At 41.0% G+C, this 27,641-nt stretch overlaps 1 protein-coding gene across 13 annotated transcripts in view; it reads right to left on the bottom strand.

Moving 5' to 3' along the window:
- Nucleotides 1-27,641, bottom strand: part of LIMCH1 (LIM and calponin homology domains 1) — a 322,854-nt gene that overhangs the window by 43,545 nt on the left and 251,668 nt on the right. For 8 of the 13 annotated variants that reach the window (XM_087434246.1, XM_004419009.3, XM_014786985.2 and 5 more), the window contains exons 9-13: nucleotides 14,671-14,706; nucleotides 9,468-9,594; nucleotides 7,503-7,660; nucleotides 6,903-7,311; nucleotides 3,791-4,009 (exon numbers count right to left, since the gene is read on the bottom strand). In XM_087434246.1, coding sequence (XP_087290372.1) covers nucleotides 3,791-4,009; nucleotides 6,903-7,311; nucleotides 7,503-7,660; nucleotides 9,468-9,594; nucleotides 14,671-14,706 — 949 coding nt within the window. Of the gene's footprint in view, nucleotides 1-3,790; nucleotides 4,010-6,902; nucleotides 7,312-7,502; nucleotides 7,661-9,467; nucleotides 9,595-14,670; nucleotides 14,707-19,452; nucleotides 19,714-20,154; nucleotides 20,267-20,367; nucleotides 20,487-21,816; nucleotides 22,144-22,681; nucleotides 22,925-25,360; nucleotides 25,664-27,641 lie in introns of all 13 variants that reach the window. The other 5 variants (XM_087434248.1, XM_014786982.2, XM_014786993.2 and 2 more) reach the window with 3 other exon arrangements.

The raw sequence follows: 27,641 nt of genomic DNA, 5'->3' as shown, positions 1-27,641 counted from the left end.
AAAAAATAATAAATCTATCTTAATTTAGGATCTGTTTCTAAAGTAAGAGTCCATGGTCCCAAGAGTTTCAAATGAGAAAGGTGAGGTACAAGAAAACAGATGATATAACGTCACACAAAAGTGGTCGTGCCGGCCCAAAAGGCTGACACTCCAACCTCGCCCCATCCCCCACTGGAGCCTCGTGGCCACACTGCTCTGCTGCTTTGCCTCGCAGTCTGCATTACACTCCTGCCCACTGCTCCCATGCCCTTTGAACAGTTCCAGCTCACCCTGAAGGAACTGTGACATTTTAGTGGTGGGTGAGGCTACTCCTCTGTAAAGAGTGTATCTGTTGGGAATGCAGTTTTTGGAAGAAAGACACTATTTAACAAGAACACTATTCCTTTGACAGCCCCACAGAATGGGGCAAATGAATTAGAAACAGCAAACCAGGTCCAAGCTGGTATCAGGCCCTGGGAGGGAGGCTCTGAAGTGCAGCCCCTTGTTTTAAGCTGGTCACCATATTTTGCCACAACCAATTAATTCCATCATTTTATTAGGAACATACTGGCTGCACCACAGTCAAGAAATGCTTTTCTTGGAATATGGAGAAGGAAGTAAAATGAGGAGCAGGTTTATTGGAGAAGAGATTCTTTTAAAATGACTCTTGGGATGATGTGTTCTGAATGGAAAACTTTTGGTGTCATAAGTTGTAAGCCAGTATGAAAAATGTTTTAGTAATGAGCCAAAATTTCGTGCAGTACAGCTAACAACTTGGCTTATAGTCTAATAGATTATACAGGTAGTTATCCACCCAGAAAATAATGTAATAGCCCCTGCCATAGTTAATTCAAAACCATAAAGTACTAGAGACAGGGTAAAATAAATGCTACGACCTATTCAGAACCACTAGGGTTTACTGAACTAGAAATTACTCCAAACTGGGCAGTCTTCCCAAGGAAGAGCTCCATAGCGTAAGACACTCCCAGGCTTCTCCATGAGCTTGGACCTGCATCCCAAGGGTGCCCAGGACCAGGCTGGTTTCTGTGAAGAAAGTCCACAAGGCCACCTTTTGTTTGGGGGTTCCCTTGTTACACCATATAAACTTCTGAAATAACGTGAGTTCTTTCAGATCATCTAATTTTGCTTCTCTTAGAACAAGACATTTTGGGGGATATGTAATCAATGTGAAATCTTTCAATCTATCTTCTTTTTGCCTTTAGGGAGTTGAGCAATACAACTACTATTAGGTGGAAAATGCCTGGCATTAAAAGAGAATAGGCAGGGGGAGGGCAAAAGGGGTAGAAGGGCCCGTGTGCATGGTGATAGATGGCAACTAGACTTTGGGTGGTGAACATGATGTAGTCTACACAGAAATGGAAATATAATGATGTACACCTTTATATAATATTATAAACCAATGTTACCTCAAAAAAAAAAAAAGAGAATAGGCTATTTTCTTTTTAACTTGCTCATTGTAAAAATAAGAAAATTAGTACTTATCGAGAATGAGTATATTTTTAAGGGAGGTTTTACTGCTCTGTAAAACAAAAAAAAACCCTTTTCCTGTGTTTTAGGAGTCCTGCACTTAATGCTCTAGGTCTCCGTGCAGGATGGGTAAAGCTTTTTTTCCCCAAAGGGTTAAAAGCTTAGAATAAGAGAGATTAAATAGCTGGTTTAGGAAGTTTAGGCCTTATACCATCTGGTCTCTTCACTTATTCCTTTACCTTCTGTCAGGAATAAAATGTACTCAGCCAAAGGCAGGCTTTACTACAAATTCAAACAACAAAATGCTCAGAGGGCAGAACTGGTGAGAGGTAGAGAGTAGATGCATGCTGGATAGCAGAGCCTTTAGGATTTGTTCTTATAATTAATCTGCTGGGCCTGAGTTAGCCCTGTGTTCCTCTACGTAGCAAGTGTTGTGGGACAAACGTGGCACCTACACTGTGGCTTTTCCAAAGCACAGTGAGAAAGAGCTGTGCTCGACACTATGTGCAAAGGGCCTGTGACCTGATAGAGAAACCAAATTGCGGACTGGAAAGGTGTTTACAAAGGGAACTTAGAAAATTCTCATCATTAAGTGTGGCAAAAGAGAAATAAAAACAGAATTACTAACTGCCCCAGAACAGCAATTCCACCACTCTAATCTCTAATTAATTTGGGGAACTTCTAATTTAAATTTAAGAGCATAAGTTCATGTTGACTCTACCAGTAAAGTTCCCAGGCTACTAGCAGACCTCAATATTCCATCTCACAATAATTTGTAAGAACTCTTCAGAGATGGTAACATTTATGCAAATAAAAGGTGAAATTAAATTCCAGGCTGAGAGACTCAGCATTTGCCTGGATCACAAAACTTTGCTCCTGGAGACCAGCAAGCATGTTCACTTGGTGAGGAAATGATTTTGGTCTATTCCAATTGGAATCTCTTTCATAGGGCTTAAGCACTGTGGGAAGAATGACATCCTCTCAACTCCTCCGAGAAAACATGTTTTATTCCTCAAAAGACAAATCCCAGAGATAAGAAAAAGAATATCCAGCCCGCTGGATGGGTTTAGCGAGCTGGGTCATCTAACTGAGCCCTGGAGCTCGGAGACAAGTTTTCCTCTGCACCAAACTTTTCTAGGCGCTGGGGGAAAAAGCTTGACAGTTTTCTCCATCCTTTAAAATTCCAACCCAAATGCTATAAATTAAAACTGTAGAAATCAGCCTCTGGTGAAGACAAATGAGGCTGAACAGAGCCCAGCCTGCACCCTGAAAGCTGGTCTGCATCTACGGTAGTGAAAGTTTGGGTTCGATCAGCAAAACCAGCATGAGGCTTTCTGGCGTGAGACCTAAGAAAGTGCCATCTGGATCCTGATGACGTATTATACTCCAAAGCAGCAAATACGATGTTACTTTGAATTCTTTTTTTTTGCTGTTCTTGAATTACCCTATGTTTTTCAGCTTGGCCATTCAATAGTGTTTCCAATTACCCTGAATTTAAGAGGGCTAAGCTAATTAAAAATCAGTTTGATTTTAAATAAGTTTTTGTTTTTTTAACTAATAAGAAAGATACCCTTTTATACATATTGTCAAGGATGGAAAGTCAGGTTCTGATAGCATCAGTTATTTTCAAATTGTATTAACAAGCCTGATGGGGTCCTGAACAAACAGAAAAAAAGCTATTTTAGAGATTTATTTTTCTATAACACTAGACACCAATAATGTGAAGACAAGAAAAAGTTTTTCTTATTCATAATTTATATTACACCATCTATTATACCCACTGTTAGGGTTGAATTGTATCCCTCTACCCCAAATTCATACATTGAAATTGTAACCCCTAGTACCTCAGAATGTGACCTTATTTGGAAATAGGATTGTTGCAGATGTAATTAGTTAAGATGAGGGCCCCTAATCTGTGTGACTAGTGTCCTTATAAAAAGGGGAGATTTGGACAGACAAGCACACAGGCAGAACGCCATGTGAAGATGAAGACAGAGATCAGGATGATTTGCCTACAAGCCAAGGAACGCCCAAGATTGCCAGCAACCACCAGAAGCCAGCAGAGAGGCATGGAAGCCTCACAGCCAACAGAAGGAACCAATTCTGCCAACACCTTGATTTTGGACTTATTGCCAGCAGGACTGTGAGACAATTAATTCTGTTGTTTAAGCCACTCAGTTTGTGGTACTTTGTCATGGCAGCCCTAGCAAACTAACACACCCACATAAAAAGAAATGATCGCTACCAAGACCTACTTATTTTTTAAAACAGATTATTTCACAATGGAATTATCCCAAAAATGAAAAAGAAGTTTGGTTCTTACTGTCAGTTCTTGGGGAACAGAATTTGGCTTCTTTATGTTGATTTCAATGCTATTGTTGTCTTGTTTCAGCTCCACTGGGGACCCATGCACTCTGGCCACACCTTCGAACATCTGGGATTTGGTTAATGAGGGGGCCAGTGCCACTGTGGGACACTCTCTTTCCTTCTCCTCCTCATCGCCATGAACCGTTTCTCCATTCATGCTGACTTTCCCATCTACCTATAAAAACCAGAATGAACAAAACACAGGCTATTCCCCAATGAAAGACTATAACAAAATAACACGTTCAGAATCACCTTAAAACATTATCATTTAATGATCATAGTCCAACAAAGAATAAGGTCTCTCATATGCTTCAACTGGTTTTAGAAATCGGGGATCCTATAAAAGCCATCTTTCAGGGCCTCTTTGAAAGGTCATTGGCCTTCTTATCTAAAGCCACTTCAGTTAAGATTACATTTCATGTTCCCTTTACTTAGCGTGTGATTTTATTTTAAAGTATAGACAATCAAGGAATCTTACGTATAAATACATGCCACATATTTGGGTTCCAGTAATTTTTCTTTTAAGTTCTGACTGCTATCCCACAATTTAAAGGGTTTTTTCCTGGTTAGCATATAAATCAGGTGGAACCCATTTCAGATCGGGTATATTTTACAGGTTATCCTGTGGTGGTAGGTGGGGAGGGGTACTTTTTTTGACATTATCCTGGAGGGCAGGGAACCTGATGCCATGCTGTGTTACAGTAAATCCCTATTCCTAGTTAATTTTATAATCTCAATTTTTTCAAGAAAAAAAGGCCATGCATGCACATTAAAATATTTTTGTTTTGCACCCATGTCTAGGGAAGCCAGTGGAGCAAGAAAGGAGAAGCAGAGAGAGCAGAAAGAGGCATCTAGAAATCTCCATCTTGAAGTCTGAGGCAATATGTAGAAGGGTTATGAGAGGAAGCTCTGCGGTTAGACGGCCTAAGATTGAATCCTGGCTCTACCACTTAACAGCCACATAATCTTCAACTTCAGCTTCCTCAGCTGCAAAATTTATAATAATAGTATCTCCCTGATAATGTTGTTATGGCGATTTTATGGATTAATATATGTACAGAGTTTAGAACAGTATCTGGCATATTTTAAGTACATAAAAACTAGCTATTATTATTACCAGGCCTTCTAAAATCTTTCAAAAAGAATAATGGAAGGCCAAATATTAGTTATAGTTTATTTGCCTTAAGCCAGTGGCTTGCATACTCTATTGTCTGTGATCGGTAAGAAAGAAACTTAAATCACAACTGAGCATACATATAAATAGAACAGAAACAGGAGTTTCGCAAAATGCTGTTTTCGTTTATGTGTGATGTGCTAGACTTTTTTTTTTTATTGTATTCTATTCTACTTCATTTTTTTATTAATTGCTGATTCCAAACCACCAAACTGATTTCACAACCTAGCAACAGGTGGCAACTCTCAGTTTGGAAAACATTGCCTTAAACTATTTCACTTGATATTCCTTTACTCTTAATTCTGTTGCAATGGGAAACTAAGGTGTATTCCCTGCCTCCTGTGCCCCACTGCCCTCCCCACAAGAACACACACACACACACACACACACACACACACCTTTACCTTCTGTCCTGGCATTATCTGGTAACAACTGTTCCAATTACATACTACCTTTGACCACAAGTGGGTCTGCCCACTCAGTGGTGGGGCTGTGAATAGGGCTGATAGCCATCAAGGCCTATGATGAGTCAGGGCTCATTAGTGGTCAAGAGTGAGCCCCAGCTCTAAAGGGACCTCTACTCAGGTTCCTCAATCCATCCCTCCGTGAATGCTCTTCCTGAGGCCTCTACACCATCTTGCCACAATGGTAAGGGACTGGATTTTCTCAGGGCCAGAGTCTTGCCATGAAATCATCTACCCTAATTATTCTGTTTAAAGGATCACACTGCTGTTTATATAAAGGAGGGGAAGTGGACATCTAGATTATCTGATCAGATGCCTTGGATACCAAGCTAAATAATTGTATTCCCTACCCCTGTTCTGGGCCACCTCAACAACAAACCTTCCTTCATGGAATGTCACAGACAGTTCATCAGAGTAGGCTGCAGGTGAAGGGCGGCTGCTGTGGTACTTAGGTGGGTGATTGAGTATGTGTGGGCATGTGCATATCTGTGTGTGGGTGAGCCTGCATGAGGAGTAGCTCATCTTCTCAGGAAAAATTCAGTAAACTCTTGCTGAGAGCCTACTTTGTGCCGGATACCTACATCAGGAGGAACCTGTGAACAACAAAGACATAGCCCCTGCCCTTCAAGGGCAAACATCTCAATTCAACCCAGATGAGACAGCCAGGATATTTTTCTTTTGTTCTATCAAAGCCTAAGGCACAGATTTTTCAGCTATATTCAGAGCTATTTAAGCAGAAGTCAGAAAGTGTGGTTTGGTTCCCTCTGAAATTCAATAAGAAGATACATCATATTGCTCAGTTAGTGTTGTTATTCAAACTTTCTTTACAGTCACATGTCCACGTATCCTAGTGACGAATTCTACCTCTGTTTTCCGTTAGGAACCCATGTGGTGTGCAGGGACAATGAGAACTGATTTTTCTTTGTAAGTCAACAGAGCTTAAGACAAAGGACGAGAGCCTCCTCATGATGTGAGACAATACTGGAATATGAGAAAGTGAAAAGATATTTGGTTGTCATAGGTTCTTTGGTCCTGCAACATTATTTTACACATTGATTGGTAAAAAAGAAAAAAAACCTAGTTTTTTTTCACGTAAAAATATATAAAAAATCTGTTTCATCTGAGGACCAAGTACCTCCCATGTTCCCATGGGTTCCTTGCATTATTTTATTTTCAATTGTAGCATCTTTTTGGATATAATGTCAATTTCTACCTAAGAGAGAGGTAGCTGTGTATACTTCTATTTAAACCAAAGGCAATTAAAATTTTGTTTTGAGAAGTTTGCAGTACCCCCAACTTCACAATTGTAAATGTTAACACATTTTGCTTTTGTTTGATAAAAATAATTGCATTTTCTTGAGTCAAGATGTTTCTTTCCATCGACTACCTGGTGTTCAGTTTTGGCTCTACTCTTGAGGAACTCATCCTACCTTAAAGGTCTTCAGAACCTCTTGAGAGTTTTTGGGCTGAGAGTAAGGCTTGGGTGTCAGCATAGGCACTGCTTTGGGAGTTACAGTTTTGCTTGGAGACGCACTGCCTACCGACATGCTGGTATCCAGAACGCTGGTACGAGCGATGGTGGTCTCCACAGTGGCAGTGAATTTGGGTGGAGGCAGTGACTGTTGCCGCAGGTATTTCATGGGGTTGGGGTCATCCAGGAAGGAGGATAAGTTTGGGTCTGTTGAATGGCTTCTTTCCAGAATTTTTGGCATCTCCAAGCGTTCAAGAACAGCCTCGCTGATGGTGAACCTCTCAATGTACTGTTGAAGGATCCCCTCTGCCTCCTCCTGAGACCGTGCGTTCTTGTATGCCTCGTGCAACTCCCTCTCTCTCCGCTCTCTAAAGGATGGGCAGCGGGGGAAGCAATAACAAAGTCAACAATCACAAAAACTGCAAAGAAGACTTTGGGAGGAACCAAGGTAGAGCTGAAGGGACAGCACGAGGAGTGTATAATATTGGTGTCAGAGCCTTTGTAATAACCAACAACTTTTAGAAAAAGCACATCTACAACAACAACAGAAAGAACTCACTTTTCTTGAACAATTTCTCTGTAGGTTTTGATACTTTTCCTTCGTTCCCTTGTCCCATCCTCTCCAGCCAGTAATTTCTCCATTTTTTTCCTTTCTTCCTCTTTCTTGATTAAGTCCTGAGAAGCACTTCTTCTACGGCTCTTCCAACGAGCCAGGTCCTGTGGGGTGGGGAAGGGAGACAGAACATTCTTCTTCAGGCTTACACATAATTCTATCTCTACTCCTTAGAGTTTAGTAAGCACTGGTGATAGGCCAGACATAGGCTAGGGCATTTCCACACAATCCAATATAAGCCTGGTTGGAACAGGAATGCCTCAAAAGGCATATCTAAGCCTTCAGATATGTCTACATTATCCACAGAAGGCCAGCACATTTATTTAAACATAGCAATGTGAAATTTGCAATCATATTCCATGTTACCAAATTTTTCTTTCTTTCTTTCCTTTTTTGAGGAAGATTGGCCCTGAGCTAACATCTGTTGCCAATCTTCCTCCTTTTTTCCTTTTCTCCCTGCAAAGCCCCAGTAGATAGTTGTATGTCACAGTTGTACATCCTTCTAGTTGCTCTATGTGGGACGCCACCTCAGCATGGCTTGATGAGCAGTGAGTATGTCCGTACCCAGTATCCAAACCGACAAACCCTGGGCCGCAGAAGCAGAATGCACCAACTTAACTGCTATGCCACCGGGCCGGCCCCATGTTACCAAATTTTAAAGTATTGCCTCACAGGGTATTTCAAGAAACTTCATTTCTTGCTATTTATGACCTCTGCATTGTGAATGAAACTGCTGACAATAGACGGAATTAACCAAAGATCTATACAATTTCCTCAGAGAAGGAAGCAGAGGCAGAAAAAAATTGGCTTTGGGGTCTTACAGAACCGCTGATTCCATATGGATTAATTCATCTGATCCTTACAACAACCTCCCCACAAATCCTACAGGCAGTTATAGCATAATGATGAAGAGTTAGAATTCAGGTAAGATGGGTGGGATTGCAGCTGTGGGAAGTAATCCTAGCTCTCTTCCACACTTTGGAAACTCAGGCATGTTTCTTAGCCTTTCTGTACATCAGTCTCCTCATCTCTATAATAAGGATGATAATAACACCTACTCTTACAAGCCTGGTGTGAGAGTTGAATGAGATAGTGCATATGAGGTGCCAGGCACAGAGAAGTGTTCGATGTATTGTAGACATAATTATTACTACATTTTATCAACTTAGGAGAAGTTAACTTTTTTGACTAATGGTAGAGTCAAGTTCGCAATAGCTCCCTCCGAGTGCCTTGTGAGCATTTAATAAAATAATCCACTCTCCCTCCTCGCATCCCCACCTTCAAGCTCTTCGTCTGCCCTGGCTCTCTGCTCTCAGCACACAATCTCAAGGCCCTCCTCAGGCTGTGAGCTTTTCTTTCCTGGTTCTACTCCTGGCTCTTGTACTCACGAGCTGTGTGGCTTTGGGTAAGTTACTTAGCTGTTCTGGGACTCATAAGTGGAAGGGAGGATAATAATAGTCGCTAGCTCACTGAGTTACTAAGAGGATTAAATGAATTATTACATGCAAAGCACTTAGTTGCTGGGACTGGCATGCTTTCAATGTTGGCAATTATCATTGTCATCATCATCATTATCAATTTCAAATATATAATCTCAAAAGACAGTGCATCCTCAATTCTACATCCCATGCCTCTTTCCCACTCCCCTCTCCTTTGTGGCCAGCCTTCTAGCAAGGGTATTTGCTGATTACGAGTCTGTGTCATTCACTCCTCACCCTTCATGTTGCTATTACACTTCCTTTAATTTCCAGGTATACTGTGTCACCGTTTGAAATTCTCTAGGGGCTCCCTTCCCCTGCATGGCTTTCAAGTCCAAGCCTACCTACACCACCTGATTTTCTGCTCCAAAGGGCCTCTAACCCATCATGCTGGGCAGCCTCCCCGCTACCCGTGGCCTTGGCCCACACTCACATCCTGCCATTTGTCGTCCTCTTCCCGCAGCTGGTTATTTATCAGCTGCAGCTGCTCCTGGCGGGCCCTGCTGTGCGGCTGCACCGCGGCCTCCTCTTCACTCCGCATGTCAAACATACTCGTGCTCCTGAGTGTGGAGAGAGCAGAGACAAAAATGGACCAGGATCAGCGCCCGTCGTGTCTCTGCGCGTTCTGGGCGTTCTGCCGCGTGGGGGCGCTACCGCGTTGGGAAAACTGCCCCTTTTCCTCAGCAGCTTAAGACAGCAGCGCGACTCCCAGTCTGTTCTGACCCCTCAGCGCAGCGGGCATGCTGGCACCCCCACCTCTTCTCCTTTTGCCGCAAAAGCCAAAATGTGACCATCTTTGTCTTCAGTGGTGCTGCATCAGGTCAATAGAATTTTATAGGCAGGTGCCAAAATACCTTTAAAGAAGAGCTAGAAAAAGGTATTTGAAGTTCTGGGCTCCTCTCATTTGGAAATGTATCAGAAAATAACATGAAGAGAATGACAAGGTGTAACTTGGGGAGAATTTGTGGGGAAGTAAGCTGGTGTTTCATAAAGTGAAATTTGTTACAGTAAATGCTTCTTTGTGTAAAGAGCTGGCTTAAGTGCTTTCTACATTAACTGAGGCAATTTCTCCATTTTCAAAAAAATATCATACAGCCTCAAGTTTAAGACATCCAACTTTTCATAGCGTATTTTTTAAATTTTGGATGCATCCAACAGCTATGCATTAGTGATGCATATATTTGATGTGGTTATTTCTATTTCTTGTAAAACTGCCTGTAAATTGATGGTGTGTTGATGGCATCTTGGAATCAACAAAATAAGGTATTTTATAGTAAGAGTAAGGAATTATATATATGTATATATAGTATCCTAATAGTCTGTCAGGATTCTTCTGAATTTACTCTTTTAAAAGAAAAATAGCAAAAACAATTTTTTAAACCCTTAGGCTGTACATATGACTGACATATTCTATAGAAGCGTATTAAACGTTGTGCAAGGCCACAGGGCCTTCTCTGTGAGGCTCACATAGACCTTTGTCACAGCAAAAGCTGAAGTGGCAAAATGAAAACCAAAGCAAAATCCTCCCATTTTTTCTCTCAAAGAAATGATGAGCTCTGGGACTAAGTGGGTTCTACAGTCCAAGAATCAAGAAATGGAGGGCCCTTTAAAGCTCACTGCTAACCGCTAAGAACAGAAGACTGTGATCGTCCATTTTTGAAGCCAGCTTAACACAAAGGAAAAGAAAAGCCATGCACTTAGACACCAACTAATTCCAGACATCCTCAGTGATGTCCAACATAGTTATCCCCACGGCCAGACAATGAACAGTGGCAGCATCACTGGGTACCAGTGGGCTCCTCAGCAGGCAGCTCTCTGGAAGGGGAAGACGACCCCAAAGCAATGGCTACCCACCATCATTCTAAGCCGCTCAAAACGAATCTGCATGGATGTATGGGTGTCTCTTCCCTCCCTCTAGATGTTGGACAATTTAAGTCTGAGCTAAGAGACTAAAACTGAAGACTGTATTTAAAATCTGTCTTCCTCGAGTATTCTAATGCATAGAAGGACTTTTACCTGAAGCTTCTATTAGCATGGATATGACAAACCACCGCGTGGAGCTGCCTCCACATACTCAGTGGATAGTGTTGATCGTGGCAGCTGTGCCTTTCAGAAAGATAAACTGTAGTCCTCAAAAGGGAGGAAGGGCTGTGATTTTTCACTTATTTTATACTATTTATTAACGTGTTTTTAAGAAGGATTTAGGAATTTGCAGAGTTAGGTAGAAAAGTCTAACCCATGTTCTTTAAACTTCATGGATCAAAATTCACTTAAGTAGGCTTTCCTGAAAGAGACTGAAATTCATCTCATTCCTCCTCTCAGAGTTTAAAAAAAAGAATCTTACCTTTAAATATATTCAATTCAGTCAGTTCCTCTTTTAAGGCAATTTAGAGTCTTTGCGAAGATCTTAGAAGATATAAACCCCCCCGAGCTGGGACTCTTGTAATCTACTAAGTAGTTACAGATTGTGGGAGAAAAAGAAGGCCCCTTCCTTTGACTTTGCCATCTATAATTTCTAAAGGGCAGAATTTTGGTGTAGGCCACAATGGGTGGCCATAGAGCCCAGACTTCTTCTGGGACCCCAGGAAGAAAATGGCAGCCTTCTCCAGGATGTTTCCACCATGAAGTTCTAACTACCTCAGCCCAAATGTGGCCAAAAGCTGGTTAGTGAAATAAAAAGAGAAACTTTTGTGTAATTGTTATACAAAAAAACTGCACATTACTAATGTATACAATTGGTGAGTTTGGATCCTTGTATACATTCGTATTACCGTCATTACGATCAAGGTAATAAACATATCCATCATCTCCAAAAAAAAAAAAAAAAAGAAAGAAACTCTTGTTTGCTCTCTCATATACCAGGAAGTGCTATTTTTTCCTGGAATTTTTTTTTTTCTTTTTAAAGAAATACCATCGAACTGGCCAAAATAGAAATAACACAACTATGAGCAATATCTTTATGCCATTTCAAAAAAAGGAACTAAGCAAGTTGAGAATTGATAATACTAGACAGAAAATGGGCTGAGTCACCACTCAGAAAATATTCCCTAATTCAGAGGTTGGACTCAGCCTCCAAAATGGAGAAGTGCGTGTGTAGGGATGCGGTGGGGGATCCTGGAGAAGCCCAGGTTCCAGAATATTCTTATGAATTGCACTCAATTTGTGCTTCTAAAATAAGCCCATGCCCTTGGGCTATTGGGTCAAGGGTCCATGGTTGCAGAGCCCAGGAGCATCTCTTGGTGGTGGGTTGGCATTTTTGAGGGCCAGGATTTAATTACCTCAAGGGGAGCCTGGAAATTGTTTCTGGGCCAAGTTTAAGGTAAGGGAATGAAGAATAAAATGGCCTATGGCTCTCACACTGTACAGGCTCCGTTGCTAGGGAAAGTGTTGGGAGAGGAGGAGTGTGGAAGCGAAGAAAAGGCTAAGAAGGTGAAACTAAATCTACGGAAACATTCTTGGCTTGCCAGCAGGCGGAAATTTCTGTTGGCCTCTGCGGTAGGTCTGCCCCTGACCTGCATTTTCCTTAAAGGGCACATCTTTTTTTCATTGGGTTGTATTTTAAGAATGTGTCAATTACGAATAAATAGAGCCTGTCCTGATCATTGCTTTTAAAGATTTTGAAAAAGGGAGATCGTGGAGGAATAAACTAAACATTTTATAAATTTCTATTTAAAAAATAAACTCCCAATACAAACTTTTCACTGTGTTCCTCACATGGTTTCATGTAAATTGTGTCTACGCCAAGCAGAAATTGGGTGCTTTGAATATTCCTAGATAAGACCTCTGGAGAGGAAGCTCCTTTTACTCTTCTTAGTCCGTGAAGCTGCTTTTCATAAATTTGGAAAAGGAGAGAAGGGAGCCCCCAGCCCCAGCCCCCTCTTTAAAAAAATCATTAACTTTTCCTGTGGGTAACCTTTCACATTCAGGTACAGGCAAAATTCGAAAGCTCTTTTCCTTCACCTTTCAGGGTTTCCCAGAGATCTATCTTAGGCAAATTGCACATGGCTTTGCATTGATGAAGAATAAATCCATTCCATCAAAATGTTTTTGCTAACCAAATCAAAGTAGTGTTTTGCCCATCAATCTTGCATAATCCTCCTTTCAGTGAATGTTAAATATTGCCACTGCAGATTTTAAAAGTAGTAACCAGGGCTCAATTTTATAGACAACTTAACTCCACGCAGTCAGTCAAGCTCAGGCTGAATTTGGTTTTGAGACATGAATGTTGTGTATGTCAGGCCACAATGCAATCATAGATCGCACATCGGAAACTGATATCCTTGGAGCTAGAGTCAGAGCGCTTAGAGCTAAGAGTACAAACCGAACTGACATCTTAAACACAAACATGGTAAAAGCGCAATTCAAAAACAGTAAATTTTTGGCTTAATCTCATTGTCATTGGTGGAAATGATATTTGTGCGTTCTATACCATTGTTTAGACTCCTTATTGTGTGACTAGAAACTATGGCCCAGAACAAGAAGATGGGGAGAAAGAATGCTGGTGTTCACTCTTCTGATGGCCCAGGCTCCCACAAGGCCACAAAATGCCTCTCGCAGAGGAGAGACATCAAGCTTAGCAGATGTTTGATGTTCCAACATCAAGCTGATGTTGGAATTAAATATTATCACGTCTTTAGAAACACAAATTACTTGTGGGGGAAGGGTAAAAGGGGTAAAGGGGCACACGTGTACGGTGATGGACGGCAACTAGACTTTCGGTGGTGAACACGATGCAGTCTATACAGAAGTCAAAATATAATGCCGTACACCTGAAATTTATATAATATTATAAACCAATGTGACCTTGATAAAAAAAAAAAAGACTTGTAAAAAAACCCAAATTACTCAAATCTGAGAAAGCTAGCATTCTGCAAAGAAAACTTTTGCCTTGGATGTCAGTTTCAGAAGGCTCTGCATATGGGAAATCCATTTTTGAAATGGAGTTAATGTGGTTACAAATGGGGAAGTGTGGCTTCTTCTCAAATTTGGATGTGAGGCAGGAGATGGATAATGAATCTCTGCGAGGACTGGAAACCAAGTAGCAGGGATAGGAAGCCCCAGTCATGTTTTACATCTTGACCCCTTGCTATGTATGCCATGGAGCTTGAACGAAACACCAACATTTTGGTCTCAAGCATCCCACAGTTTATATTACTCCAACCTGGGAGGAACTTGGGCATCTGGATCTATAATTAGTGGTTTAGGATTTATTTTCTTAGTTTAAAAAAAGGTGGCTATGAGAATGACTGCTTCATTGTTAACTCCAAGCCCTAACGTATCAAGAATTAAATGCAAAAGGCAGAATACCCTTTTAATAATTCCACAGTTCACAAGGGGTACCAACGTCCAAACTGTAACAAGAACAACTTGAACATGCCCCGTCTATGAAAAGCAAATGTTAAGTTTTCAGCAGCAGCTGCATGTTAGAAGCATGCTTAAGGTGCCTTTTCATTCATCTCTCCCGCACAGAACATATGTTCTGCATTCCAACTACAAGTGTTTTTCTGAGGCTGCACAAGTCAGTTAGCTATTCAGTTCCCAGTTGCATCAGTTGCATTTCAATTAGTGGGTAAGTACTGGAAGCATGCAGTTTAGGCTAATAATTAATGTATTCCTACGAAGACGAGACAACTTACTCTGCGTCATCAGACACAGGAGTTCTCAGACCGTATCTATAAGACCAAATACAAAATTAGAAAATTGGTGGGACAGAAGGTTAACACTGTAACCAAGCTGGAAATAAAAACTACCAGTGAAATGTATGTATGCCAAACCTTTTTTTGCCAATCATACTGGAAGAGAAGTGTCATTATGCAATTAGCAATATTCATTGACTGCTGAAAATGAAAGAAAAGTCTTGACATTTCTAAAGAATGCAAAATTTGTATTAAAACCCAGAGGAGAAATAAAAACAATCCCCATGCTACCCACCAAGAAAGAATCTGTTCAATATAAACACAAAAAGGCTTAGGTGCAACCCACAATGTTTAGAGAAGGCAGCTGAAAAAAAACAAACCTGTATTACGGTCGTTCACAAACAGTTAAACTGTTCATGCCTTGATGTTCAGCAGTAATGGGCTGTAAGGGACACCCAGCATAGAAGCACACGCTTACTGACCCTGTCTCTGATGTGTTAATGCATTTGCACAAATGACATCAAAGAGCGTTTCTGCAGTTTTCCAAAAGCAAACCAGAACTCCAACCAGAACCCCAATCAGTGCCTTCCGCATGCATTTGACAAAAACCACAATTCCTAGAAAACTGGCAGCCTTAATCAAAACCAGACTTGGGTGATACTCCATAACCTGGAAAACCAAAGATTTTTACAGTCTTTTATATTCTTTGACTATTTAGATCTACAGAGTTGTACCCTCTGTGATATAGGCACTTTAAATTTTAGTATGTCTGATAAAGCAAAGAAAAAGGTCAAATTAGGAAAAAAAATTAGACGATTACAAGGGCATATTTTAAGCACATTTTTAAAAAGCAGCTCCCACAAATAACTGCCTCCTCAGCAAAGGGGAATTTTCAGAGAAGGTTCTTACCTATGCCCTGAAAGGCTGTTCATTTCTGCACTCTGATGGTAGACAAAGAATTATTTGCATACACAAAAAATGTCCTGCTTTCAGTTTCCAATAAATTAAACTTTGGGGTTTTCAGCAAACATTACCTAGTCTCATGTTCAGTTTCATAACAGTTTATAGAGAAAAGAATAATTTCTAAAGATCTCTTCCTATAATCTTAGAGAAAACACTCCCAAAACCCATGGATGTACACAAGCATACACCCTTCTCTCTTACGCTTTTACATTCCAGAACAGTCTGCATTCATTAATAATTATTCTCATTCACAGTGAAGGCAACCATGCCAGTGCAAAACCCAAAGTCTCTGATGAAATGGCCAAAAAGCAAGACAAGGGAAAAGGGTTTGTGGATGTTTCTCTTCTGGCAGTAAGACTCGTTTCCTGTTTCTCCAGGGGATGGTTTCAGGAGGTACTAAAGTTTAATCTAATACATTCTATTTCCAAAAACCCCACTACAATGAAGCAGATGGCCCGTGGATTCCTCCACATCAAGACAGAGTGCATGAGCAGTGTTAATTCTGAAGACTGGATAAATGTTTTCCAGTTAATCAATAGGCCTACTGGAATATAGACTTATACAAATATAGTGTTTTCTAAATTATCTGTGGAGCAGAGCAGTTATTCCTAATTGATGGTTAATCTAGACATAACTATTAATAGTCAGCACTTGTTTTTGTGTCCCTTTAACATTTTTGTTAATGTTTTATTAAAGTATAACATACACACAGAAAGGGCATGTACAACATCCATATATCTCCATGAATTTCACAAACCAAACACCCACAGATCAGTGTTGAGGGTTTTGCGCTATATAAATGGACCCATACGGTATGTACTCTTTTGAGCTGGTCTTCTTTAGCACATTTTGTTGAGGTTCAGCTATGTGGTTGCATGTAGGATCTATCTGAATTTAAATTGCTTCTACACAAAATACTTAAGGTATTTCATGGACATCTGTGCCAATAAATATAAATTTACACTAAAATGTAAGCTCCATGAGGGCAGAAATTTTTCTTTTTGGGTTCCCTGAATAGTGACCAGACGAGGCCCTCAATAAGTATTTACTGAATACTTATTGGATGCTCTGGAAATTGAAAAGAAAAGAATAGCACAGGGGCCGGCCCAGTGGCGCAAGCGGTTAAGTGCGTGCACTCCGCTGCGGCGGCCAGGGGTTGGCCGGTTTGGATCCTGGGCACGCACCGATGCACCGCTTGGCAAGCCATGCTGTGGCGGCGTCCCATATAAAGTAAAGGAAGATGGGCCCGGATGTGACCCCAGGGCCAGTCTTCCTCAGCAAAAAGAGGAGGATTGGCAGATGTTAGCGCAGGGCTGATCTTCCTTACCAAAAAAAAAAAAAAAAAAAAGAAAAAAGAATAGCACAGTCTCTGAAGATAACCTTCATTTATCCCTTTACTATATACTTAAGGATTTAAGGAATTTCCTCTCAGACTAATTTATTAACTTAAAGAGGGCACCAATTTAAGCAGAACTGCCTTTACTGTTAAGGACAAGATAATTAGAGCTTGGCCTTCAAATGGCTTTCCTGGTTGTCTTATGGGAAATCAAAAAAGTAAAGATAAGTTAAAAAATCACTAATAAAAAGATTTTTTAATACAAAGTAGTTGAGTCAATAGGCTATGAGGTACAAAATTGGCCAGACAAATCACAGTTGGTATAGCAGCCTACAAAAAAAAGGCAGTTAACGAAGTTTAGTTGTGATGGTAGGGGTATTTAGAAAGATAAAGGGAATATTCTGTGCACCTACTGATTGCATTTATATAACTTTCAGCACTAAATAAAGCACTTCAGGATCAATAATAAGCTGGTTATCTATTTCCATATTGTGCACTAGCATAAGCTTCCTTTGAAGTGAGAGGGAAAAATGGGTTTACTGCTCATTTAAGATTATCTCCCGGCACCTAGCAGAGGTTTACACATAGTAATTACTCAATAAATATCTGTTGAAAGGAAAAATAAATTCCCAATATGTGTGCTTGCTCAGTCACACAATTGTGTCACATAGGTAATCTGACCCTATCTCCTTATGCTCAAACTAGCCATTCATTCCCATTTGAATATAAGGAGGACTCTTTGTGAATCACAAATAGAGGACAGAGAGAAGTCACAGGGAATTCATCAGACTTCCAGTTTCCTCTCACAATTTGCATAGGCAACGCGCTGGAGTGGGACGGTGGCTTTCCACTCAGACAGAGCTGGGTTTGAATCTCGGATCTATAATTACTAGCTGTGTGGACATAGGCCTCAGCTTCCTAACTGCAAAATACAGATGAAAATTCTTACTCTCAAAGTTTGTGTGAGGAGTATGTAAATAGAAAAGCACCTAGAATGTATCTAGTAGACAGCCTACAGGACTCACTTCCTTTTTTCCTTTCATTTTAACTTGCTTTACAGTAGCCCACTGATCCAGGGCCATGCACCACATCAGGGCATCTGGAGAGGGAGTGACTGTGGTGGACCAGGAAGACCAGTCAGTCCTCTGTCACTAACCAGCCGGGATCCAGGTGTGATCCACTCACTTAACTTCTCTATGCATCAGGCTCCCATTTGTGAAATGGAGCTAACATTGATTCAACCTACCCATGAATTCCCAGGAGAAGGTGAGCTAGAGGCAGCAGACGCACTTTGAAAGGGCTACGAAGCACTCTATGGCTATAAAGTAGAGCATGACAATCACCCTGCCCCCGAAACCAGTGTTATAATAAGGCTTTATTATAATATTATTATTATGATTCAGAAGACTGTAAAACATAGGTTAAATCCAGGCAGTAAAGATGGCTAGGATATTAGTTTTAAAATTTGGGGATTACTTAAGCTTCTCTCTCCTCCCCACTGTCTCTCTACCATGAAGGTCCTTTGTGAAGCAGAACTCTATCATTTCCCGTTTTATGGTGGAGCTTATAATTATGCAAAACACTCCTCACTCATTTGTCCTACATTGATAGGCAGACCACACTTATTTATTTATTTATTTATTTATTATGAGGAAGATTCGTCCTGAGCTAACATCTGCCAATCCTCCTCTTTTTGCTGAGGAAGACTGGTCCTGGGCTAACATCCATGCCCATCTTCCTCTACTTTATATGGGACGCCGCCACAGCATGGCTTGACAAGGGGTGCATCGGTGCGCGCCTGGGATCCAAACTGGCGAACCCCAGGCCGTCGCAGCAGAGTGTGCGCACTTAACCGCTTGCACCACCGGGCCGGCCCCCAGACCACACTTTTAACAAAAACGTATCAGTCTTACTAAATAGCAACAGAAGTTTCAACATATAGGACCTTAAACCAGACGATGAACCCCAGGATTATTATTTCCTTACTCTTCATTATAAATCAAGTCAAAGCATGGAACAGAAATCCTACCTCTAGAAAGCACTGAGTGTTTGTTAACGTTCATATTAAATGAAATTACAAATTTTATAAGTGGTATACATCTTCTTTGTACCTGAAGACTCTCCTGGAATCAAAGTGAAATCAAGTAGGTCAGAAAGAAGTTCAACCCCTTTACCTGAAGGCTCCCTATCTGAGCTTGGAAGAAATAAACGAGTTTCCCATTTTGGCTGCCCACGAGATGAGAGTCAGAAAGAATGTTTAACAGGAAAACTCACAATTGAACTATTCTTCCCACACCTGCTTACATGCAATAAATGAAGAAAAATTCTTGGCAGACTGGACCAATTTTTATCATTCCGTTTCTGCAAGCAACAGCAGGTGAGTGGCACTGATGTACCATAATGCATTAATAACATATTCAAAGCATGTATCAAGCCTCAGACTGGAGAAACAAAGTGTAAAGGGCACAGGATAATCTTCTGACCTCTTATCTTTCATTGGTGGACCCTTGGCAGATTCTTCCACATCTTGTCGCTTTGCAAATGGAACCGGAAGGAACTTGTTTGGGTTGGATCCAACATGTCTCAGAGACATCCCAGTTCTCCTGGCCATCATGTCATCTTTTTGTGAATCATACAACTTTCGTTGGCCTTTCAGTCCACTGCCACTCCAGGCATGAGCTGTCATCTTCTCCAAGCTCTCTTCTTTCCCCGAAGCCTCCCATTCAGAGGCTAGAGGACACGAACTAGGGCAACATTCAGTCCAGCCAGTCAAAGGGCACTTATTGCTAAAGATATTTTCAGTAGCGTCACGCACTGGCGTTAACTCAAGACAGAAGAAGCCAACGTCCATGGAGGCAGCAGCACAGAGCAACTGAGTATTAATACCCTGGACCTCCATCATGCAACTGGTACTTACACAGGAATGGATTTCCTTTCTGATTTTCGTGATTCCTGAGGATGAAATTTGGCCAGCACCCAACCACATGCAAAGGCTAAAATCTCTACGCGGAGGGAGCACTGAAAGCAGAACTCTGACCCCGGGATGGGTGCATTCCTTTAAGTGATTTAACTCCACGCCACATCAGTCATCAAGTGCATACTGTGGCTCTAAGCTGTTTTTTGGGGAACACAACAGCCACACACAGCAGAGGTAGCACACCCTGGAACGCAGGCAAGGTGCTCACAGTGGCTGGCTGCTCTCCTCGGATCTCTCAGCCTTTGGCGGCATCTCAGAATCTCTTTGAGCAACTCCTTCATTCTCTTCTTTGCCATCCTGTGGCAGCTGTTTGCATGTAACTAAAGCCAGAGAGGACAGCTTTACTACTTGGAAAGAACTCACACCAGAGGCTTTGACCCCACCTTCACCTCTTGGGGAGGGAGGAAACGTTCCTCCTCACCTTCTTCTGTCCTCCTTGGGCACTTGCCCAAACTGCAGACGTGTTCCTCCTGGGACTCCAGCACAGGAGCCAGCTGTGAGACCCTTTTGCAATAGTCATCTACGCCAGAAGTCACTACTCTGTTGATAATCAAGCAGGATTGGCGGCAAGAGAGAAGAGGAAAAGAGTTATGAAACGAGACAATGAAAGTTGTTGAGACAGAAAGATTGAGAGATTTTGGTTGCTCTTCAGAGAACTGGTTAGTAAGATACAAGTTAGTAAGAATGACATACTCAGATTGAGATCATGGAATCTGAACTCTGGCAAAGGCCTGAGAAAAGTCAAAGAAGGCTGGCATCACTCTGTCACCATGGGGCTGAGTGATGGCCCCCTCAGTAGTCAAGGACTCAAGGATGCATTTCTTACTAATTTCTTACTCCCACCTCCTCCACCCCAGTCCCTGTCAGCCTCTGAAACCCTACCCGTGTATTGCTGGGGTACTAGGGTTATTAGTATCTATAGTCTGCTCTCCTCTATGGTGTCACTCACAGCATGGAACCAAAGAAACTTCTCTGTATGTCATGGACCATCCATGTTTCCTTTGGATTTCAAGAACAAAGTATGGAGGAGAACGTCTTGAGCATTTCCTCCTGCCATGGAGAGCTTTACTTTGCTCCCACCATATAGGTGGAATGGAGGTTCCTGGGAGAATCTAGAGTCTTATAAATGTCCTATACCTGCTTAACAGAAGAGAGACCAGCCCAGAGAACTGAATCCCCAAAAGAGGGCTTGGGAATTCAAAGCTGGGAGGCTTTGAGTGAGGATGAGAACTGGTGACAGGCCTACAAGGTCTTTTCCCAGGTGAGCGCTCACAAATTTGGATGGTGATTCATCCAAGGAAACTCTTGAGTCATAGGAATCCTCAAGAGAAGAGTCTTTTTCCACTCAGGATTTATTACATAATTTTAGAAAGTAGGGGAGGGAGGAGACCTTTACTTTTTTGTGTCTACTTAGATGTCCAAAATTTGAACTTATGATACTAATAATGATTTTTTCCTCCCTCTGTGGGATAGGCAAGAGGGAGGTTACAGATAAACCTGATTTTTATCAATACATCTTTAGAAGAAACACTAGGAATATCATTAAAACATTCCATCTAGTTCATTTAGTATTTCCAACTAATAAAATAGTGCTTAACACAGCCGAGGGAAAAAGGGTCATTTGCTAAGATTATTGGCATTCCCAGGCAGTGATTCTGGTGACAACAGAATCAAAATGGACGCCTGCCATTTAACTTCACACACGTGCTTCCCCCCAGGGTGACCTGCTAACATTACTTCTCTGCTAACCAGCTAAAGAGCCTGTTTAAACTATGTCATCTCTGGAGGTTTCTTTATCGTGCTTCAGCAAACTCTAAAAGCAGCACTGACTCCCATGCAGATCTCCTTGCCCATGTATGGTGAAAAATACCTGAGGTCATTTTGTGGATTAAGCATTTGGTCTTCCTCTAAACCAGATGTGGCTGCCGAGGCAGGGGACACGGCGTAAGGTTGAATCTTGCTGCCATGACTGATGACTTCTGCATCCTCCCTAGGCCCGGCCTTGCCAATGCTTAGCCGCTTCCATTTCTGCTGATCTATCTCTGTTACTGGTCCAAAGTGCACAAACTTCTGCCTGGGGCTGGCAGCTTTCTTATAGGCCCTTGCTTTGCGGCTGGCAAAGTCATCACGGATGGCAGTTTCTGCTTTAATTTCTGGGGAAGGCTCAGGGGCACAGACATGCTCAACACCTTCGTCCCTAGTCAGAACCAGAAATAAGTTCCAAAGGTTTCTAAGGCAAGTACAAATCAACAGGAGGTTTTCTTTTTTTTTTTTTTTCTTTATATATTAGATATATGAGAAATAATTCTATGGCTGGAGTAGAATTGCTTTTCCATTAATCAATCAAATGAAGAAATGATCATTGTCTTGCCTAGATAAATATTGCTTTAATCTTCTATAGCTTTTAAAATATCACTTTTAACATCACAAATGATGGCATAAGAAAATCTTAGGTACTAAATAATAATTCATATTATTTAAAAATCAAGTTTGAATTCCTTACAATAAACGAGCCTATCAAAATAACCATTCATAATAAGTGGGTTGAATTAAAAAGGATGTTTTCCATTCATGTGGCTTACAATTTTAGTATTAATAAGTTTCAAATTATGAAAAATATGCTCTGTGTTTTGAGAGGTATTTTTTCTGGTCATGAAAATAAAAAATGATAGAAGGGAAGCATTTGATTCCTTCAAAGTTAAATAATACCACTGCCAGGGGAAAACATGACACACCTCGTCTTTCCTGACACTTTCAGTCTCTCCCATGTCTCCAAGTCGGCTTCTGTTATTTTGGAGAATCCAACAAAGCTTGGGGCCTCGCGGTGAGGGGCGAGGCTGCCCTGAATTCTCCGCTGCGCCAGGTCATCCTTGTAAAGATCTGGCACCTTCCTGAGTCCCTCTTCTGCAGAATCACTCTCCTGAGCCCGCGTAATACAGGTCACCATTGACTTCACCTCTTCTTTTTGGCCCTGGTTTCTGTCAGTTTGATCCAGGCCCCACATCATCGGAAAAATCAGGTTCAAGGAAGGGGAGCAGACAAACAGGAATGTCAAGCATGGAAATTCAGAGGCTGAGGACAGAACAAAATGATGGAAGCACCTTCCCCTTTCTCAAAAATATGGGATCAATTGGAGCCTCAATTACTTTAGTCTATTCTACCCTTTTGACACTATAATGAGACGGAGTTTTTCCACCAGATGACAGTCTCTAGTTTAGTTTAGGAAGAGAAGCCAGGGCTCGCTGAAAGACTAAGAATGGTAATGAGATTTCGGTTTGACAGTAATGATGCCCAATTCCCACACTATTCAAGTTACTATAATGAATTCAAGTTTTCTGACTGAATCCCTGAGCCCTCTTGGAATGTCTTTTACTGCACCAATAAAATGTTAGTAACGAGCTCAGCATGATCCAAGTTCTAGGATTAGTTTGGAGATAGCTGGAACGTTGTTCACATATTAAACATCTCGACCATAAGCCCCTGTACTGCCAGAAAGTACATTTAAGTCACTTCTGACCAGAAAGTTTCAATGTTCAAACTCAGTTTCTGCTTCCTGATAGCATGAGTTAGGTTTGGCTAATGTAAACTTGAAGAACAAACACAGGGTATCCTCTTTACCTGGACCCACAGAGCCAACACCCATTTATTTCATGTGTTAATAACTGCTCACCTTTATTGATGCTAAAACTGATATTTTCAATTGTTCTCCTAAGAAGTGAACATTAAATAGCTAATGTTGACAATATTGTAATTTAAACCAAAGCTGTGGCATTTATATGCATAAACATTCTATCACATTAAAAGTCAATTCCTAACTAAATATGCTTCTTGAGATAGAAAATCTCAAAAATATACATAAATAGTGCTATTTACTTTTTCAAAATACATCATCCAAGCCAGAAAACCAAGAGGTATTCTTTTGTTACCTGGATGACTTGGTGTATTTGCAGAGCCTATGCAAAGAGGAATGCTACAGAATCTTCTATTTACTTTTAATTTGGGGAAGGGGACCAAAGAAGGGGATTGCAAAGAGCCATCAGGGATCCTCCTTTTTTTAATCAGTTCTTTGATGCTCCCTAAAGGGGTCATGGGCTGTCCCAGATGCAGAGCTGTGTTCCCAAACAGAGTCAGGTGACAACAGACAAATGAAGCTGGAACTATCAGGAATTAAAATTGCATGGAGGAGAAGGGGAAAAAAAGAGATACAAAAGCTGCTCCTTTTCCTAACTCAAGTTGCTGATCCCCATCAATATGCCTTGATGCTAGTCAGTTATCCAGAAGTCTTTGTTTCACTTACAATAACCGATCCCTCCCACAGGCCCTCCAAGAATGAGCCTCCTGAAGCTATAATGCGTCCTATAAAAAAGGTGTAGCAGGTCTTCTGTGCTCTAATCCTTGTTCTACATCCGGGGGTCTTTCATATGTTTTGTATCTGGTACTTCCTAAAAAAAGAAAAAATAAAACCAAAACCACACACTAACTACTCCACTGAGCTCATTGACTCTGCCCAAAAAACTATTTTAATTGTGTAAAACAGTTGAGATATTTATATTCTTAGTTCAACAGACTTGCAAACCTCTTAAAGGATAGGCAAAAAGATGGCAATTAAATAATAAAGATGTGAACTCTAACTGATTCTGATATAAGGAAAAAATACAAGAATGATGAAGTCTGCACGATGAAATTTAACAAGCTGACAGCTTAAATGAAATCATATCCCTCTTAGGATAAAAATCACTGGCCAGTCCCATTTCACTACAATTTCCCTTTCCCAAATTAAGAGGATAGAAGAGAAGTTGGGAGAAGGAAACTCATTTAAAAACAATTTCCATGATAGAACAAATAGAAGTGTATTATATTTTATATGTTTGAGAAGTTTTTTTAATGAGAAATATCCATCATCAAATGTCTACATGATCTTGCTGGTATGAGAGAAGGAAGAGCAAGCCTCATTTTCTTCCTTTCCAATATCTAAAGGAGCTAATAAGAGAAAAGAGCTTATAGCTAAGGAATAACTATGACTTCTGCCTCCTATGAATGGACTAGAGCAGTCTTGAGAGGTGGCTGTTCCCTGATAGGCAATGGCACATGTCTATTTGTGCCAATAATGCCCATCTATGACACCAGCACCCCTCTGTGGTGATGTGCCCAGATATAGCACATCTGCACATGAGAGCTCAATATTTATTTGGCAAATTGCACCCTATTTCGGACATGGCCGTTCTACTCTCTGCCATCTGCACTTAGGGAAGATTGGATATCTGGAGTTCTACTTCAAAATAAATCACCCTTAGCAATTATATGTAATTAGGGCAGGAAAGAGAGGCATGGGGGGCTATAATACAAATCACCTTTGCTTAATTATGTTCTCTATCTCTTTCATACATACACATACACATACATACAGTGCAGACCTTTTATGTTCTAGACTTTTCTTTTCTGAGATTCCCTTTGAGAGTTGTTTGCTGCCATCTGATCTCTCTGCCTCTTTCTTTCGGTAAGGCCCATAGAGGAGTTGATGCAATGGTACCATTGGCTTGGTCTGGTTCATCCTTGCTCTCCTTGCAGCAAAGTCATCTTTCTCAAGATCAGGCAGTCGACGTGCAGCTTCATCTTCTGACTCCGAATCTTTGCCATGTTGATGGGCCAGGAAACGGTTTTCTTTGCGAAGGATAATATCGCAAACAGCTTCCTTCTCATTGCTTAATTGCTTTTGACTGATAGAGCAAAATTAAATGGAACTCCACATGTGATCAGACCAAAAAAAACCCTTAAATCCCCATCTCCAGACAGACAACTGCGTTGTTAGTGAAAGGTCTTCTCAATATCATTAGTTCAGATGACATCTGTTTACTATTTTAGTCCAGAGTTGCACCAAAGTTAGGGCAGATTTCAAAACTCTGAATTTAGCCAGCTACTAGCAATACTAAAAATTCATTTAATTTACAGGGCCCCATCAGTATCAGAAAGGCAGGATCCTAAATGGCTCTGAAAGTGACAATCCAAATTCTTTTCATGAAACTGGGAAAAGTAGGCAGCTTTTTGTTGTTCTTTTTTCTTTAGCACATTAGCAACGCACCCAATAGGTACTCAGTTTGTTTTTGACTGACAGGACAAAAATTGGAGCCACCAAGAAACTGACCTGAGGGAAAGTTAATGAATGCAGCTAGGTGACAGCACACCTAGAATGTGTACCAGATTGCAAAGTGTAAGGAAGGTGTTCTGCAGAGCTGAGCTAACCTGAAACATCTGGAATAGTTTATGACCATTCACAGGAGGGACCCAAGGCATAAAAGCTTACCTTGCTCTGCACCCTCCCCTCAGTAACCCTTTCTTCCATCTTCTACTCCCATGACTCTCTCCCTCCCAGCTCTTTTTCTTTGTCATATGCTAGATATCAAGTAAATTGTCATAAGAAATTTTGCCAAAAATGGCTTAAAAATTATTACTTTGGGCTATTTCCATCTTCAAAGAGATCTAGAAGGCCCCAAACTTTAAACTCCTAGAGGAATGCAGTTTAATGGTGGAATACCAGGACTTTTTTGCTTTGTTTTGTTTTTTGTTTTTGTTCAGGGTGGGTGGGGTAGGAACAGCATTGGTTGTCTCTATCTGGTATTCAAACAAACTCCTCCCCACTCCCACTCATAAGATCAGCCTTGCTTCTAAGTAATAATAAAATGTTAAAACTTTAAAAAAAATCATTTATTATCTTTTCAGTTCATAAAGAGGATAAGTAAATAAAATATCTTGACTTCTAAAAAAAGTTCACCTACTTTGTATCTGACTTCTGAGAGAGGATTAAGAGCAAATTCTTCATCATCCAAGGACAACTCATCTCAGAAATGAAGACAGAAGGCAGTAGCCTGGCTAAGAGTAAAATGAGCAATGAAACTCTGTACTCTGGGTCGACGAGATGGCCCACTGTTTGTTGCTCTGCCCTACACTACTGTAAAGGAAGCTATCACTTGAAGGCTATGACAAGTGATAGCCTCGCTCCATCTGACTTTGGAAAATCAAAACACCATTAGTCATGCCCAGAAAACTCCTTCTCACTGCTGACCATTGTTCTCAATAAAATTGTAAAACCCAGAATGTAGAGGTGGTTGGTGGTGCTTTGCTCCTTGAATAAATTTATTTCTTAAAATATGAAATTCTGCCCTTTGAGTTGCACACTCAACTCTCAGTCTCCTGCCTGGCCACCCCTGGACTGTGCTCACTCTCCTCCCTGCCTCCTTAGCCAACGTGTCTGGCAAGTACCAACTGGTGTTGGTTGACTGTAGCCATAAAGAATGGTCAGTGGGAAATGACAGGCCATCGAATTAATCTCTTCAAAAAGGCATTTTTTAAAAAGCACATTGATGATGACAAAGAAGGTGACAAACGATTACTGTAAGCACGCTATGTGGTAGAATTCCTTCCAGTGTTAATTCATTTAACCCTAATATGAACCCTGCAATGTTAGTGTTATTAGCATCCTCATTTTATAGAGTGGAAACTGAGATTAGATTAAGAAATTCATCCAAGGTCAAAGCTCCACTGCTTAAGTTAAAATTCAAACCCAGGCGGTCTGGCTCCAGAGGTCCTGTTCTTAACCACTGTGCTATTCATTAAACAAAAGGCAAGGCCAGGAACAGTTTTGAAAGCAGAGCATCATACAAAAAATAAGGCATTATCATTACTATAGAAGTAGGAGAA

Source organism: Ceratotherium simum, chromosome 8 (assembly GCF_057802395.1).
Source record: "Ceratotherium simum simum isolate JZ-2026a chromosome 8, ASM5780239v1, whole genome shotgun sequence".
NCBI lineage: Eukaryota > Metazoa > Chordata > Mammalia > Perissodactyla > Rhinocerotidae > Ceratotherium > Ceratotherium simum.
The sequence above is the reverse complement of the archived record's forward strand: the minus strand, read 5'-3'. Positions and strand labels throughout refer to the sequence as shown.